General features: G+C 52.9%; 1 protein-coding gene across 1 annotated transcript in view; it reads left to right on the forward strand.

Annotated features, from left to right (window-relative positions):
- The first annotated feature begins 2,482 nt into the window (after positions 1-2,482).
- The window catches only part of LOC118769713 (F-box/WD repeat-containing protein 7-like), an 89,309-nt gene continuing 76,328 nt past the window's right edge, over positions 2,483-15,463 (forward strand). The window contains exon 1 of the mRNA XM_036516989.1: positions 2,483-2,534. Coding sequence (XP_036372882.1) covers positions 2,496-2,534 — 39 coding nt within the window. The 5' untranslated portion in view covers positions 2,483-2,495. The remainder of the gene's footprint in view (positions 2,535-15,463) is intronic.

A 15,463-nucleotide genomic window follows, 5' to 3' on the forward strand; every position in this document is an offset into this window, starting at 1 on the left:
TTTTGGAAATGAACCAGGATCTGCTGTCTGGGGGCAGCAGGCGGCGGCGGCCGGGGGGCTCGGCCCGAGGTAACGGCGCCTCCGCCCGGGCGCCCCACCCGCCGGGCGAGGAGGGCGAGGAGGAGGAGGAGCACATGGCCGACCGGGTGGTGGAGGAGGAGGAAGAGGAGGAGGAGGAGGGGCGGCCCCCGGCGGCAGCGGTGGGCGGGGCTGAGGAGGAGGCGCCCTGGCCGTCCGGAGCAACGGGGGACGGCGATGGCCGGGAGGCGGCCGCAGAGGGGCGGCTGAATGGCGAGGGCAAGGGCGCCCCCTGGCTGTGGGAGGCCGAACGGCGGCACCACGAGGAGGAAGAAGAGGACGAAGAAGACGAGGAGGAGGAGGAGAACAACAACAGCGGCCACCACGCCGACGAGGAGGAGCAGGAGGACAGGGAGGGCAGCCGCGGCGGCCGGGAGGAGGAGGAGGGAGAGGAGGATGAGGAGGAGGAAGAGGAGGAGGAGGAAGAGGAGGAAATGGACCAGGACAGCGATGACTTTCATTCAGAGGAGGAGGGCGAGGAAGGCGAGTGCTCTCCCACACTCAGGAACAGTGTCTCCGACCCCAATGACAATATGGACGTGTCCTCAGGACGGCAGCATCCGGCCCCACCCTCGCTGTCCAAAAAGAAGGTAAGCGGGTTGGTCGGGAAGGGAGGGGAGGGGAGGGGGGCTGTCTACTCTCCCACACACATCTCCTTCCTCATCCCACCACACTCGCAGGATTTGGGCTATCCAGAGCTCTTTGGCTATTAATGTTGTGCTATGTCCAGTGTTGCCGTGTATCTCAGAACGTTAGTATGCTTTAATGGAAAAAGTGCCCTTAAAATGTCTCCCTGTATTCCCTGAAGTTGCCTGCAGCATCTTCAGATTAGCCTGCATTGTCTCTCTTCATTCATTGTTGAAGAGACTTTGTGTTTTCTCAAGTGGCGGAATTTCAGGGTACATAAACAATCATTGGAATGATGTTGACATGCCACAAACCAAAGCAATACGTGTGTTGTGAATTTTATTTTTTCATTGCTAAATGGAAAGAATTCCCTTTATGCTGCCTGAATCAAAGGGTCCCCCTAGTGGGCAAGGAAGTCATTACATGCAACACTCATTTTATGTGATAATTCACTTTGGAAACGCTAAAAGAAAGTATCAGCTGGCTTCTTTGGAGGGTTGTTCTCGAGCCCCTGTGAGCTTAAATGGCAGACTGTGTGAGTCCCAGGACAGCCTCAGGGCCTATTCACACAGCTCCAGAGTAAATGCAGTCATATATACAGGTGTAATATATTCACAGTCAGCTCTGGCTGGGTGACCCCCGGTTCTGGCAGGGCCCTTCCCTGCGTCACGCGTCCAGGACAGGGGGATATTTATATTTAATCCACGGCTTGCTGTGCGGCCCGGGCCCTGGCCGAGGCGGTGAGTTATGGCAGATTCAGCCCTGCCTCTGTATCAAGGCCGCACCCAATCAGAAGCACATGCTCCCGTGTGATGGACGAGCCCGGCTGCGTCGATGATGATGATGATGATGTTGAAGGTGATGACGGTGGTGACGATGAGTGCGGCGCTGACGATGACAGCCAGGCTGAAGGACGTGGCGGAGTGCCCGCGGCCGGGCTTTAATTAGAGTGACAGTCGCATGCTTCCCGCGCGGCCTCATTAATACCGGGGGTGAAGGACGGGGGGGCCTCTGGGGTCGCGCCGGCCGCCACGGCTCGGGTTATACGGGCAGATTTATGACGCTCGCGTCCTCGGGAGGCGCGGGAATCGCGGGTCGCCCTTTTACCACCCAGGTGAAGCCTGTCACGGCGGCACGGTCCCCGGATCGTCAGTGCGTCCCTCCCCGCGTTCCCCTCCTGCTGGCTGGCTCGCCCGCGGTCGGGGCGGGGTTAACGTGTTGCCGGGATCCCACTGTCGCGTCCGTGTGTGACAGGCACAAGGAGGCACTGTCACGCCTCCGAGTGAGGGCGGAGGGCGGCGGGCAGTTTCATCAGAGCGACAGCCTGAGTGAGCCTCAGAGCAGGAGCGAGCGTGAGAGGGAGCAGAGACGGCTCAGAGAGGACAGAGCGGGGACACGAGAGAGAGAGAGAGAGAGAGAGAGAGAGAGAGAGAGAGAGAGAGAGGGAACAGCTTAGCCAGAGACCTCTCAGAGAGAGGGAGCAGCACTCCCAGAGAGATCTGAGAGAGAGGGAAGAGCAGAGCCAGGGAGATCTGAGACAGAGGGAACAGCAGACCCAGGGAGATCTGAGAGAGAGGGAACAGCACTCCCAGGGAGATCTGAGAGAGAGGGAACACCATAGCTTTAGATGTCCTTAGACAGAGGACAGCTTAGCCAAAGGCATCTCAAAAAGAGGAGAGCACACCCAGAGGGATCTGAGAGAGAGAAGAGGACACCCAGAGAGATTTGAGAGGGAACAGCACGCCCAGGGACTCCTCATTAAGAGAATCCCCCCCGCTCACCGCACAGGGATGGGGAACCGACCCGTAAAGAAAGTGGCTCTGCTGCTGGTGAGTGGATCCGCCTGCAGGCATTCCTGTGTGATGGTAGCTGTTTCGTCGCCTAATACTGTGCCCACAGACAGCATCTTAAACCTGGCTGTCACACTCCAGCAAACTTGTTTTTCCTGTAACTGTTTGGGGACAGTTGTCAATGGGTATAGTTTGTTGTGAATGGAGGAGGGACATTCCTATTGTGGAACTGTCCAGCCAGCAGAGAATGAATGTTATGTAGATGGTCTATGAGACAGATGGGATTTGAAACGCGTATAGCGATAAAGGTAAAAAGGCCTTTGTGTTTGGGGCGTCTCTGCCAGCCCTGAGCGCACAGCTGATGCGAGTGTGAGCAGCGATGTGCTCATTGCTGCGTGACTCCTCTGATAGCTGCTCGGTACAGTAAGAGTAGCCTGGCACTGTGCAACATTCATTCACTCTGCTCACCCCCCCCGGCACCTGGGGTGGCAGATGTTCTTCACTGCTGGGAATGATGGGATGTTAGAGGGTAGGGTGGGTTGTGTGTGCGTTTGTGTGTGTGTGTGTGTGTGTGTGTGTGTCTCTCTCTGCTGGTCCTGGCGCACTGAGCATGACAGGCGGACCTTTCACCGGCCTCAGTCAGTTGTAAAATTGGAAATGAAGTTTCCCTTGGGCTTGTTGGTGTGGTCGCCCCCCCCCCCCCCCCCCCCGTGGTGAAGCCGGGCTGTGGTGGTGACGGTGATGGCAGGCTGAGCGCGCTCAGCGACCCTCTCTCCGCTCGTCCTCCTCAGGCTAATCCCGGCGAGCTCTCGCAGAGCCGTCCTGACGCCCGCACGATGCTGTGGGTCTGTGGGGCTCTGTGACAGGGAGTGCCGGAACCCAGCAGCTTCAGACAGATTTGTCCCAGTGTGGATTTAAAGGGAATCTCTCTCCAGCTGAGTGACAAATGAGTTAGAGCATCGTGTTCCCCAACTGTTTGAGAATTAGTGTTAGAGGGGTCAGCGCTCCACACGCTGGCTACTCCCAGAGGCCTCATCTCTGACTGACCCTCATTAGCTCCCGCTCTGATTGGCCTCCGGCTCTGATTGGCCCCCGGCTCTCATTGGCCCCTGCAGGCCCTCATGTTTTCCTTTGCAGATGAGAAGGATACAAAAGTAGAGTTGAGTGGAAAACAGTGTCAGGGATTGTATCATGGAAAGCCCAGCATGCACAAGTGAAATATAAATAAACTGTCTGGGATTTTAAGGGTTATAATGCCATTCCGTTTCATGTTTCTTGAAATATTTACTAAGAGTCTCTGGTTGAAAGAGAATGTACTGGCTGTAGACAGCTCTCTGCAGGAAGCGTCTCTCTAATGCCCCGGCATTGCACCCTGTGGATTGCTCTGTCCTCTCTTTAATTCCCTGGAGGAGTGCGTTAAAAGCCCTGCTCTGCAGCCATGGGGGGTGGGGGTGGGGGGGGGGGGGGGGGGGAGTGCTGAGGAAGCTTTAAAAACCCAGGGGGTGCCTGCTGTCCCCCTGCCAAAGGGACGCCTCACAGAGGAACAGACCTTCTCAGACATTTCTCAGAGAAGACACTGTTCTCATGTGCTCCACTGCAAGGAAAATGGCTTTCGTCTAAAGTTCTGTTGCAAGCAGTTCCAAATTATCTCTGTACCTGAGGACTAAATTTGCACACCGGGTGTTTGCATGCTTCTGGTGCAGTGTGCAGTATGGGTTCATACCCAGCTGTAAACAGTTTGTTGGCCAGGTTGTGTGCATTCTGAAAACGAGTTTCATGTGTCTCGCTTGTCCTGTCACAGCTCTCCCAGTGAGCTCAGAACACACAGGCCGGCATCTGATGTACAGGTGAAAAGCTGTATCACCTGTTGTTTGGGTCATCAGAGCCCTGTTGATTCTTGAGCCATGCCTGTTTAATTTGGGCAGAGTCAGGCATCCGGCTAATCTCTAGGTAGCTTTCCTGCAGGCCCGTCTGATCTGTAGTCCTCCCAGCACTAGGGGGCGCTGTCAGTCCCTCTGAGGGTACAACCCAGGGGAAGCCCCTGTTGCAGCCCCTCGGCGGTGAACGTGGGGTCCAGCCCATGCCGCCGGCATTGTTCACGGATCCCTTTTGGAGCTGGATCCCCTCCAGTAAATGTGCTGTGCTGACATGGCCAAGGCCCTTCCGGTAGCTGGATGCCTGAGCGCTGAAGAGCGGCCGGCCTTTTTATAGCCGCATCAGCGCCGGGGAGAGCAGCGCGGACACGAGAGAGATGGACAGAGAGAGCTCTACGCACAGAGAGTCAGAGGGTTCAACCAAATTCTGTAGCCTCTGCCTCTTCTGAAAGCCAGGGGGTGGAAGGCTAACTATGGAGTGAAAGCTGGCAGTATGCTAACATAGGTCTGAGACCTCTTTGATACTTAGACACTTACGGTATGATTTAAGGGCAGCTTGTCAGCCACGATCACTAATATAGCAGAGAATCTGAGGGGTTTTGGCACGCCCGGCGCTGGTATGACAGGCGAAAGCGCTACGAGATGAACGGCAGGTGCTTCCAGCCAGAGCCGCTGTCACTGACTGCGAGACGGTGCCCGGGTAAACATCTGTTAACCGTGCATTATCTACTGAAGAACACGCGAAGGGCTCCGGAGCCGCTCTGCGTTCTGCATCCCCTTAAAGTTTACACGGCGTAAACACGCTGAAATATTAATGAGTTTTATAAGAATGCCCGGAGGACGTTGTCACGGCGCGGGTATATCAACATTTGTTTTAGGGAAATCGTTCCCGCTTAATTAGTGCGGGCTAATGAGGGGTGATGTTTCTCTGAAGTGTGTTTTGTTGGGGGAATACGGGCGCGGCGGTTAAACCCTAACCTTATGAGTTTTTCAGCAGGAACGCCGTTTGTCCTCCCTCTTCGAGCGCTGGAGCGCGCAAAGCGCTGCTGTAATTACTGCTCGACCGCACGTCACCGAGGGCGGTTAAGTATTTAACAAAAAGAATTCCAAGCGGCTGTTCGGGAACAGTCGGGGTTTTTCATCATTGAGCGGCTCAGAGACATTTTAATGTTTAAGTTGGTGCGTACCCCATCCCTTGATGTAGATGATCTGAGTAAATTAGCTGTTCATGTGATGTGAAATCAGTATTGGCCGCGCCGCACCTTAAATGGGCGGCAGTGTGGTGTAGTGGTAGTGAGTAGGGCTTGCAACCGCAAGGTTGCCGGTTCAGTTCCCCCTTGGGGCACTGCTGCTGTACCTTTGGGTAAGGTACTTAACCCTGAATTGCCTCAGTAAATAACCAAGCTGTATTAATGGATAACATGTAAAAATTGTAACCTATGTAAGTCGCTCTGGATGAGAGCAGCTGCTAAATGACAGTAATGTAATGTAATGCATCTCCTGTGTGGCTTTGGCTAGGGCTTGGTGTTTGCGTAAGTAGGGCACAGTGCTTGTGTTTGTGGCCCTAACAGTCGGCCATGTTGCACCTTCGTCTCTGGCCTCTGCTGCCCAGATTGGACACTGCGGAGCGGAAAGCTGAGGGAAGCGAGTATGGTCGCTGACAGGATTAGCTCTAATCCTGTACGAGACTGTTTCGTCCCCTTACTGTGAAGGAGCTTGCGCGTCGTGACGGTCCCCGCGGTGGCGGCTTCGGTTTGGGAGGGCAGATAAGGACAGGGACACGCGGTTTCGGGAGAGAATGCTTGCACCGCCCTGTATAGACCAGCCGTGTGACAGGCAGAGCGGTGATGACACCAGCGGAGGGTGGGCAAGAGGACTGGCACTGTGCTGTACACCTAAGCTCCAGAGCTACAGTCTGTACTGATACAGAACGTACTACACAGCACAGTGCTGTACATCTCGCTCACCTGAACACCTGTAACGCTACCACCTACAGCAATTTCTTGTACCATAAACTTTGAAAAATTTTTTTTCACTTTGTGGTTTCATGCACCTTTATCTCTACCAGCTAGCTTGTACCTTTTCTGGCCAACTATTGAAACTTGGTCATGCAGCGCTTCTAATATTGTTGACTCCTTATGTGGCGATGCGCTTGTGTTGTACGCCTGAGCTGGAGTCTGTAATGGAACAGAGGGAATGTCCTACACAGCACAGTACTACTGCTATACAGCAGAATCAGAAGGTCCTGTCTGTGCACACAAAGCCCTGCCATGCTCCAGACCCCTCCCGTGCCCGTGCCGGGCCTGCGTCCCCTCGTGGCATGCCCTGCGGTACAGTGGCGTGTGGCGATAATCCTCCTCTGCATACAGTGTGTGTGACCGCCCGGGGTCAGCCCACGCCAGCGCTTAGCAGAGCTGCCATCCACCTGCCCGCTCCTGCGGGGAGAAGCCCAGCGGGACGACACCGCCGTAATGCCTGCACGGGCAGCACAAAAATGACCGGTCTAGGCGGAGATGAGCCGTAGCATCACTTAGCATGTCGAAAGTATGAAAAAACCCTTCGACACAGAACGCACTTTCTCAGCAAGCAAGTTCTGTGTATTTGTTACATTATATTATTAGCATTTAGCAGGCACTCTTAGGGCGCTGGCGCTCCAGAGCGACTTACATAGGATACTTTTTTTTTTTTTTTTTTAACCTGTTGTCCGTTTATACCTACTGAGGCAATTCCGGGTGAAGGACCTTGCCCAAGGGTGCAGTGGCAGTGCCCCAGCGGGGGAATTGAACTGGCAACCTTTCAGTTACAAGCCCTGCTCCTTACTGCTATGCGACACTGCCGCCATTTGTATTTGCTGTATTCGTCTGTCCATGTGCCTGAGTATGTGTTGAGAAAACAGCGCACCTCTTCCTGATTAAAATGAATGAATTGTGTAGGTGGCTGCTGAGTGTGAGGGTTTGGTGGAGGCCCTGGGGGTGAGGGCCTCAGACAGCAGGCCTGTCCCTCCCCGGGTGCTCCCCAGCCCCACGCAGGCATACGAGCTGCTGCCGGATGAATATTTCATACCGGGCTCATTAACTATGCCCTTTCTGAAGACACTGTAGTTCTCAGGAGCAGAGCAGCTGTTTCAGGGACGCGTTTGTTTGTTTTTTTATGGTGTTCAAATATAGAAGTCCTCCAGGCCGAGCTGAAGCTAACCGGCCTCCACCTGGAGCCCCTTAGCACTGTTGCGGTCCAGTGTAACGTGGAGCCAGCTCCTCTGAGAGGAAAGACTTAACTGTATTGCAAGCGGGCGGCAGTGTAGCATAGTGGTAAAGAGCAGGGCTTGTAACCAAGGTTGCTGGTTCAGTCTCCCACTGGGGCACTGCTGCTGTACCCTTGGGCAAGGGAATTGCCTCAGTAGATATCCATCTGTATAAAAACATGTAAAAACTGTAACCTATGTAAGTCGCTCTTGATAAGAGTATGCTAGATGACAATAATGTAATGTAATGTAATGTATTATTGCGCGGGTTTCTACCAGTAACCTCAGCACCTGGATGTTAAAACTTCATGATGTCCGAAATGCACTGCCTGAAGGTCTCCACCCTCTCTCTGGGCTGCCCAGCTCTCCCTGCCCTCGTTCCCCTGGTCAAAGTGGGGACCTGCAGGGGTCTGCGGTGCCGGGTGGGGCCTGCCATGGGGGCATTCCTGAGATGCCCCTCCAGGGTTATGTGTCTGTGTGCAGAATGCCAGCAGGCTGCGTAGCAGGGGTGGCTGAGCCCCATAGGGCAGAGGTAACCCTCTTCCGCAGGCCTCCGCTCTCCCCCTGCACTGACTGAGCAGAATCGGGTTGAGGGAAGGCGGGGGTGCTTCGGCTCTGACGCGGCGTCACTGCCCTGCTCTCTCCTGCCACCTTGTGGAGAGTGCTCACACTGCAGCTGCTCTGGCCTGCTGCTCCCCTGGGCTTTCGTGTCACATGAGGAAGGAATGTTATCAGCAGGGCTTCCCACTCCATTCCATCAGCAGACCGAGCTTCCTGGTGATCAGAAATAACAAGAGCTTGTTTACATTGGCCCGGTGGCTCCTCTTATATAATACCAGTCAGCTGTGCTGTAACCCAGCCAGTGAAAGGTAAGGGAACTCCCGTTTCTACAGCTGAAGAAGACGAAGACGATCTGAGGAGGCCGGCTTGTGTCCTGTACCCTAAAGGGAAACCCTATGGAGTGTGGAGTTAACGGGGGTATGCTAGTGAAATGAGTGAAGTCGTAGCAAAACAAGCTAGTTTGATGTAGAATGTTCTGTATGTACTGGCCCTGTATACAGCAGTGTTGCCTATGTTTTAAACCCTGCAGCACACCAAACAGTACAGACCATTTCTCAGAGAGCTCCCTTCATTAGAGAGCGAGTTGCTCTGTATTAGCGTAGTGGAGCACTGAGTGCCTGGGGAGGAAATTGCATTTATTCATTTATATATGGATTTTCTGCGAGCAGATGTGGTTTCAGCAGAGCAGGCCACCTCATTAAATTAGGGGCTAATTATTTCCCTGTTAGTTTGCTGTAATGAGCGGGATGCAGGCTCTGTGCGCCTGGGGCCTGCTCACAAGCCCGGGCCCAGCTGGGCTGCAGGACCTGCAGCTGCAGAGTGATGCAGGGAGATGACCACAAGGTGGCAGCGTTGACCCCGGGCCTGTGTTTCCGGTGCAGGTCAGCGGGAGGTTGCAGTGGCAGGTGCCGGTGTAAAGAAGCATCACAAAGAAGCCCTCGCCGTGTCCCCGATCTGATGCGACTTCTGTTTCAGGCCTGTCACGACCTCCGAGGGTGTCTGGGGACAGACGTGCCGGGTCACTTTAGTCAGCGGCATCCGTGTGTCACTCACAGTGACAGGGGGATGAAGGTGGGGCCATTCTACGTGGCCACCTGGTACTTCACTGCCCGGCACAGCCTTGTCAATGACTACACCTTTTTGCCATATATTCTTTCTGTAATATGAGGATTTGCCTTAACATAGGAATATATGGGAGAGATGATGTATTCGTCTGCATGCAGAGGTGGGGTGGCTTAGATAAGATGTCTTCTGATTGGCTGGCTGTGTGAGGGTGGAGTGTTGGCCCAGTGCTTGTGTGGTAGTCCTGGGGATGTGTGATGGATGTGCTAGCTCTATATTACCCGCACCTGCCCTGTGGGAGGCATATGCATGTTCAGAATGAGTGCCGTGTGTGGGGACGCAAGCAGAGTACTGCTGTGAGTAGTGCCTTCGTATGAGCATAACGGTCCTGCCCCTTTCCGTGAGCTTGAGAGGAGGCACAAGCTCCTCCTCTGCAGTGGTGCCTGTTGAACGCGTGCACCAGCAGTGCTGAGAAGATGGAGAAGCTCCTTTCAGATTGCTACCCTGCACCATTGTGGTGTTTTCCTTAAACGGCCACAAGAGGGCGCCAGCGTCTCACCACACCGGGTTCTGGCCAGTGGCGCTGCTGCGGCAGCTGTGTTTCTGTAGCAGGGGCTGAGGCCCTGGCTTATTAATTAATCATCCATTTCCCATCTGCCGTGGGCCTCGGCCAGACTAATCAACTGAATATGCTATCTGCTCCCAGGCTTCCTAAACGGGCGGCGGGGCCGGGGCTGCGCAGAGCTGTTCAGGGCTGTGGAGCAGCTACGGTTAACAGGGCTCGCAGGGCACCACCTTTCAGTGCCTGGGCCTGTTTCAGAGCACGAGCTCTGCTGCTTGTGACTGTCCCTCATAGTGCTAGTAGTATATCCTTACAGTAATGCAACACTGACACTGAGCCCGGGAACTATATCAGGGAGTAAATAGCATTCAGACATTTTAAACTACACATATAGACACATATACATCCATGTTGACATTAACTTATTACATTACAGTCATATAACGGAGGCTCTTATCCAGAGGGACTTCCAGCACAAAATAACAGAAGTGTATCCGTTTAAATTGAATGAGCAACACTGTCAGACCAGGCTAACGTCACGCCTAGACCAGTGAGTGTGAGCATAACACTATTCGAGCCCTACAACAAGTTAACCTCTGCAACCTGACTAGACAGCCTTAGAAACTAAGAAAAGCCAAGTGCACACACTCCCATACATCGTAGCCCCTAGGTCACGGAGTCTGAAATGCGTTGCGATACTACACGTGGAAACCTTGTGGTAAAAACCACTCGAACCCTGACACATTCTGTATCAGAGGTAGAGAGAAGAGGAAGCCAGTCCCTGCAGATCGGGGAAAGAGAATTTGAAAGGGAACCTCTCCTGTGTTAAACCTGTGATCAGATCTGGCCTCCTGCCCCTCGCTGCAGACGCTGTTCATCACCCGGATGAACGCGACGGCTTTGGCGCTCTCTGACGGGCATTGAGCTGGCCCCCCCGCACGCGGTTTGGACGGTTATCGGGCGCGGGCGCTCCGCCTTTGAGCTGGAGCGCGGCGTCGTTTTCGGGTCGCCTCGCCGAGCGCAAACTTTCCATTATGTAAATTTGTGGCGATCGCAGATTGTCATGCGTTTTTCTCTCTCCGCTGATCCGTTCACTATCCCCCAAGTCTATGCGGATATTTATATCTTGAGCAGGCTGTGCTTTTATCTGGTGTGCTTATTCGCCTGCTTTGGTGTGGCAGAGCTCGGAGGGCTCCTCTCCCCTGGTTTGTGGTCTTCTCTCTGTGAGGGCGTCTGCGTGTAACGGGCACCAGTGTGCATGGTGCTTTAGTGAAGCTTACAGTCGTACAGGGCAGTGTGGTGCCCCCTCTCTAAGCACTGATCCTGGTACAACCGTGTTTATAACCTCTCCCTCACTCCCCTCTCAGTTTTGTGAAATACAGTGATCTGACATCAGCGTGCTATACTGTAGAACAGGGAAAAACTCAAACCCCCGGAGGGTGTTTAGCTCTTAGCTTTTTATTTAGACAGATATTTGCACAGCTCATATTTTCAGATTTTATACAGCTTTACACTGAAGAAAAAAATTTACTGCCGTTTATTTTTTAATTTTTGTACTTTAAATTTGGACAAGTTATTACCTAATTGATCCATTTACCCTGGAGCAATTGGTGGAACAAGTACATACACCTGGCCTTATTGGAATTATGCTTGATACCCCAGCACTGGGGAAAACTCAAATCTGCTTTTCTCCTGTAATATTTTCTTTCTACAGTACCTGCAGTACTCTCTGATGGTGACATTCGAGCTCTCATAATGTGAGGGGGGAAAATAAACACGAGGCAGATACGGAGTCAGGAGGAAAGGGAGGTATAAGCTCGCCTCGCAGTGATCGCTGTGTGACTGATGCTGGCGGGAAGGCCTCTGGAGGTTGCCGGTGCCAGCGGTACTCCTCCACCAGCAGGTGCGGTGAGGGGTTATGAGATCAGCCCGGCGTCTGCCTCCGTCTCTCAGTAAGTTTCTTCTGTCTGGAGTTGTGCACGAAAGAGCCAAACAGAGAAATGGTTGCCTCTGGGGGGACAGAAGAAACGATTTCACAGCTCAGATGGATGGCAGAGGTATACGGTATTGTTTACAGCGGCATTAATTTGAAATCATTTCTCAGCCGCACAGCTGAGGGTGCAGACCGCCAGAACTTGTAGCGAGCGCGCTAACGTGCTCAGGAGCCGGCCCACACGAGCCCGTGATGGCAGTGTCATTCCGTTACGGCGTCTGAGTGCTCGTGTGTCGAGTTTGCGGGGTGCATAGCATGGCGGTACGCTGCACCAAAGGGCTCGGACTTGGACCTGCACAGGCTTGTAAGGGGAAAACGCACAGCAGAAGAAATGCCCTAATCCTTCACTCTTTGACAGAGGTGTGACCAGCAGTGCGTAAACAGAGGGAAGGCTCTGTGTGTGTGTGTGTGTGTGTGTGTGTGTGTGTGTGTGTGTGTGTGTGTGTGGGGGGTCCGGTGCTGACTGAGGCCCAGGTGATCCATCTCTCCCCTGTCACGCAGGCCCGGCCCCAGCCGTTTCTCTCCCTTGTTTTGTCTGTGTGTGTGGCTGTCAGAACGGTCCGAGAGCCTGAGTAACGTTCCCAGATGTGAGGTGGTGGTGGTGGTGGGGGCTTCACTGTGGCCGGCGTTGCCATGGCTACCGGAGAGCAGCATGGAGAGCATGGGCAGTAGATCACGGCCACTGAGGCGAAAGTGGGCGTGTGTGCCTCTGTGTGTGTGTGTGTGTGTGTGTGTGTGTGTGTGTGTGTGTGTGTGTGTGTGTGTGTGTGTGTGTGTGTGTGTGTGTGTGTGTGTGTGTGTGTGTGTGTGTGTGTCTGTTCCTGGTCCCTTCCTTATGGGGGCCCGAAATGGTTTGATGTTTGCCTCTTGCATTTACTCGTATGCACTTCAGAATGGACTAAAAGAGTAAGTATACTCCACAGGCCTGTGAATTTCTGCAGCATTCTCTGGTCAGTTCTCATGCACCACAGAGCCTCTTGTTTCCGATGTGCCCTCATTGTTCGGCTGTGGGTTCGGCCTTGGTGATGCAGGCTGAGTTTATTGCGCATTACAGACCAGCACACAGAGGGCTGGGTAAGCCCTCTCCCTCGTGCAGTCTCAGAGCTGTGTTTGTGTATGCTGAGCTCGGGACGCTGCTGTAAGCGGGTCAGCTGTTTGAGGTGCACAGATGGCTGCTGGGAAGGGAGGGATCCGCTGTGATGCCGGGCAGTGGGATCGGACCCGGAGCCCTGATCCTCACGCAGCCGCGGTGCACAGTCTGCAGGGCTTTACGCCAGAGTCACCTCCACGCTGTTCTGCTGTGTTCTGCTGTGATGGGACTGACTGTGAGCCCCTGAAGTTTCCCTCTGTGATGTGACTACGCGCAAACCCCTGAAGTTCAGTGTCATGTGACTGGCTGCAAAGCCCTGACGTTTTCCAGTGTGATGTGACTACCTCCAAACCCCTGAAGTTCACTGTCATGTGACTGGCTGCAAAGCCCTGACGTTTTCCAGTGTGATGTGACTACCTCCAAACCCCTGAAGTTCAGTGTCATGTGACTGGCTGCAAAGCCCTGACGTTTTCCACTGTGATGTGACTACCTCCAAACCCCTGAAGTACAATGTCATGTGACTGGCTGCAAAGCCCGGACGTTTTCCAGTGTGATGTGACTTCCTCCAAACCCCTGAAGTTCAGTGTCATGTGACTGGCTGCAAAGCCCTGAAGTTTTCCAGTGTGATGTGACTACCTCCAAACCCCTGAAGTTCAGTGTCATGTGACTGGCTGCAAAGCCCTGACGTTTTCCACTGTGATGTGACTACCTCCAAACCCCTGAAGTTCACTGTCATGTGACTGGCTGCAAAGCCCTGACGTTTTCCACTGTGATGTGACTACCTCCAAACCCCTGAAGTTCAGTGTCATGTGACTGGCTGCAAATCCCTGACGTTTTCCAGTGTGATGTGAAAAAGACCCAGACTGATCCTGCACATGGCATCTCTGTTTCCCGAAACAGTGTGTGGAGCAGTGACTCTGTTGGGGAAATAGCTCTAGTACTAAAAAATAAACAAATAAATAATAACCGGCATCTGCTTTCAGGCATGGCCTGGTCCATCTAGCGTTATGGGTTGTTTGGTTGTTTAGTTCCTTTAAGATTTTCACATTGTGCAATTATGCGTATTAATGTATTCATCACAATAGTACATTTTATTTGATGTGTGTTTTCCTCCCTCAAGGCAGCGTACAATACAAGATAAAATACAACAATAGTTTATGAGTACAAAGATACGATAAATAATAAAGATGATAAACAATGAATTACCAAGGACATTGTATAATACTCTGTGGGGGGGAAAAATTATTGCACATTAACAAGACTCAGTTAATGCATGGAGAGCTATTTGTCTGCAGTGTGTTGTCCAATGCTGTGGACACATGAGTGATTAGTGTGCGTGCGTGAGTGTGTAACATGAGGCCTTTGAGGCTATGCCCGTCACGCTGTACCGTCAGGACCTTTCTGCTCGGAACAGGAGCTCTGTAAGCCCGAGCCCAGGCACGCGGGGAGGGAAAGCGTTTTCCGCGGCCGCCGCCCTAGTGCACTGCGCTCTCGCCGCTGTTCCACCTCACCATTTACTGCTGGTGCCCTGCTTACATTACATTCCATTACCTTACATTACATGAGTGTTGTGTAATGATACATGATAGTAGACTTACAAAGGTTCCAGTTTTTACATGTTACCCATTTATGCAGCTGGATATTTACTGAGGCAATTGTGGGTTAAGTACTTTGACCAAGGGTACAGCAGCAGTGCCTCAGTGGAGAATCAAACTGGCAATCTTTTGATTATAAGCTGAGCACCTTACCTCTATGCTACACTAATTTACCTGGATTTACCAAATCAAATACCGCAATTCCAGAGTCTCCACAGGCTTTCACGATTCCAGAGTCACGAGACTGTGGGATTTAAGTGGCCCTTTTGGAGGTTCCAGAAAAAACCCCCGTGGCATGCAGGATAAGAGATTCCTTCAAACACAAGGCTCTCCATCGCATTCTGCAGGACCCAAGGTTAAACCCCTCGCATTGTTGCCATTCCTCCCAATTACATTTGCCCGATCGTGTTAGCACGGGGGGGTTCAGCAATGCGTGCGTGGCACATAGTTTCACACTCCGAGATTAGTTAAAAAAAAATAAATTAAAAAAAAAAGAGGGACCGATCGTCTCCATGCGGTAACGACCGCTGTCGTGCATATCCAGGACACTTCTAATAAAAGCAGGACTTGAGGGCATTTCTGGAAGTTTCTGAACAGTTTGCTGCTCGGTTTAGTTTTTCTCCTGTCTTCTCTGCAGGCGTAAGAGGACTCGGGTGCTTCCAGTCGATGCTGGAGCCATTGTTTGCGCTTTCAAATTACAAATTCATACCCTGACAAAGTACAGTTTTGTGACTTGTAAATTATTCAGAGCTTTGCGAGCCTTGGAGGTGAAACAGAACTGTGAGTTATGGTTTGGGCGGCTCAGGAGACACGCGCAGTATTTTTGCAGCAGATGTTACATGAATGTGATGGAAAGAGGTAGGAGTCGTCTCGCTGCATAGTTCCGCGGGTCTTTGAAAGTCGCAGCGCGGGAGCGACAGTTTGCCACGGGCCGGCCTTTGACGTTTTTTTGCCCGACGAGTGTGATTGCCCTTGAAGGCCGCGGCTGTT

Source organism: Megalops cyprinoides, chromosome 22 (assembly GCF_013368585.1).
Source record: "Megalops cyprinoides isolate fMegCyp1 chromosome 22, fMegCyp1.pri, whole genome shotgun sequence".
Taxonomy (NCBI): Eukaryota; Metazoa; Chordata; class Actinopteri; order Elopiformes; family Megalopidae; genus Megalops; species Megalops cyprinoides.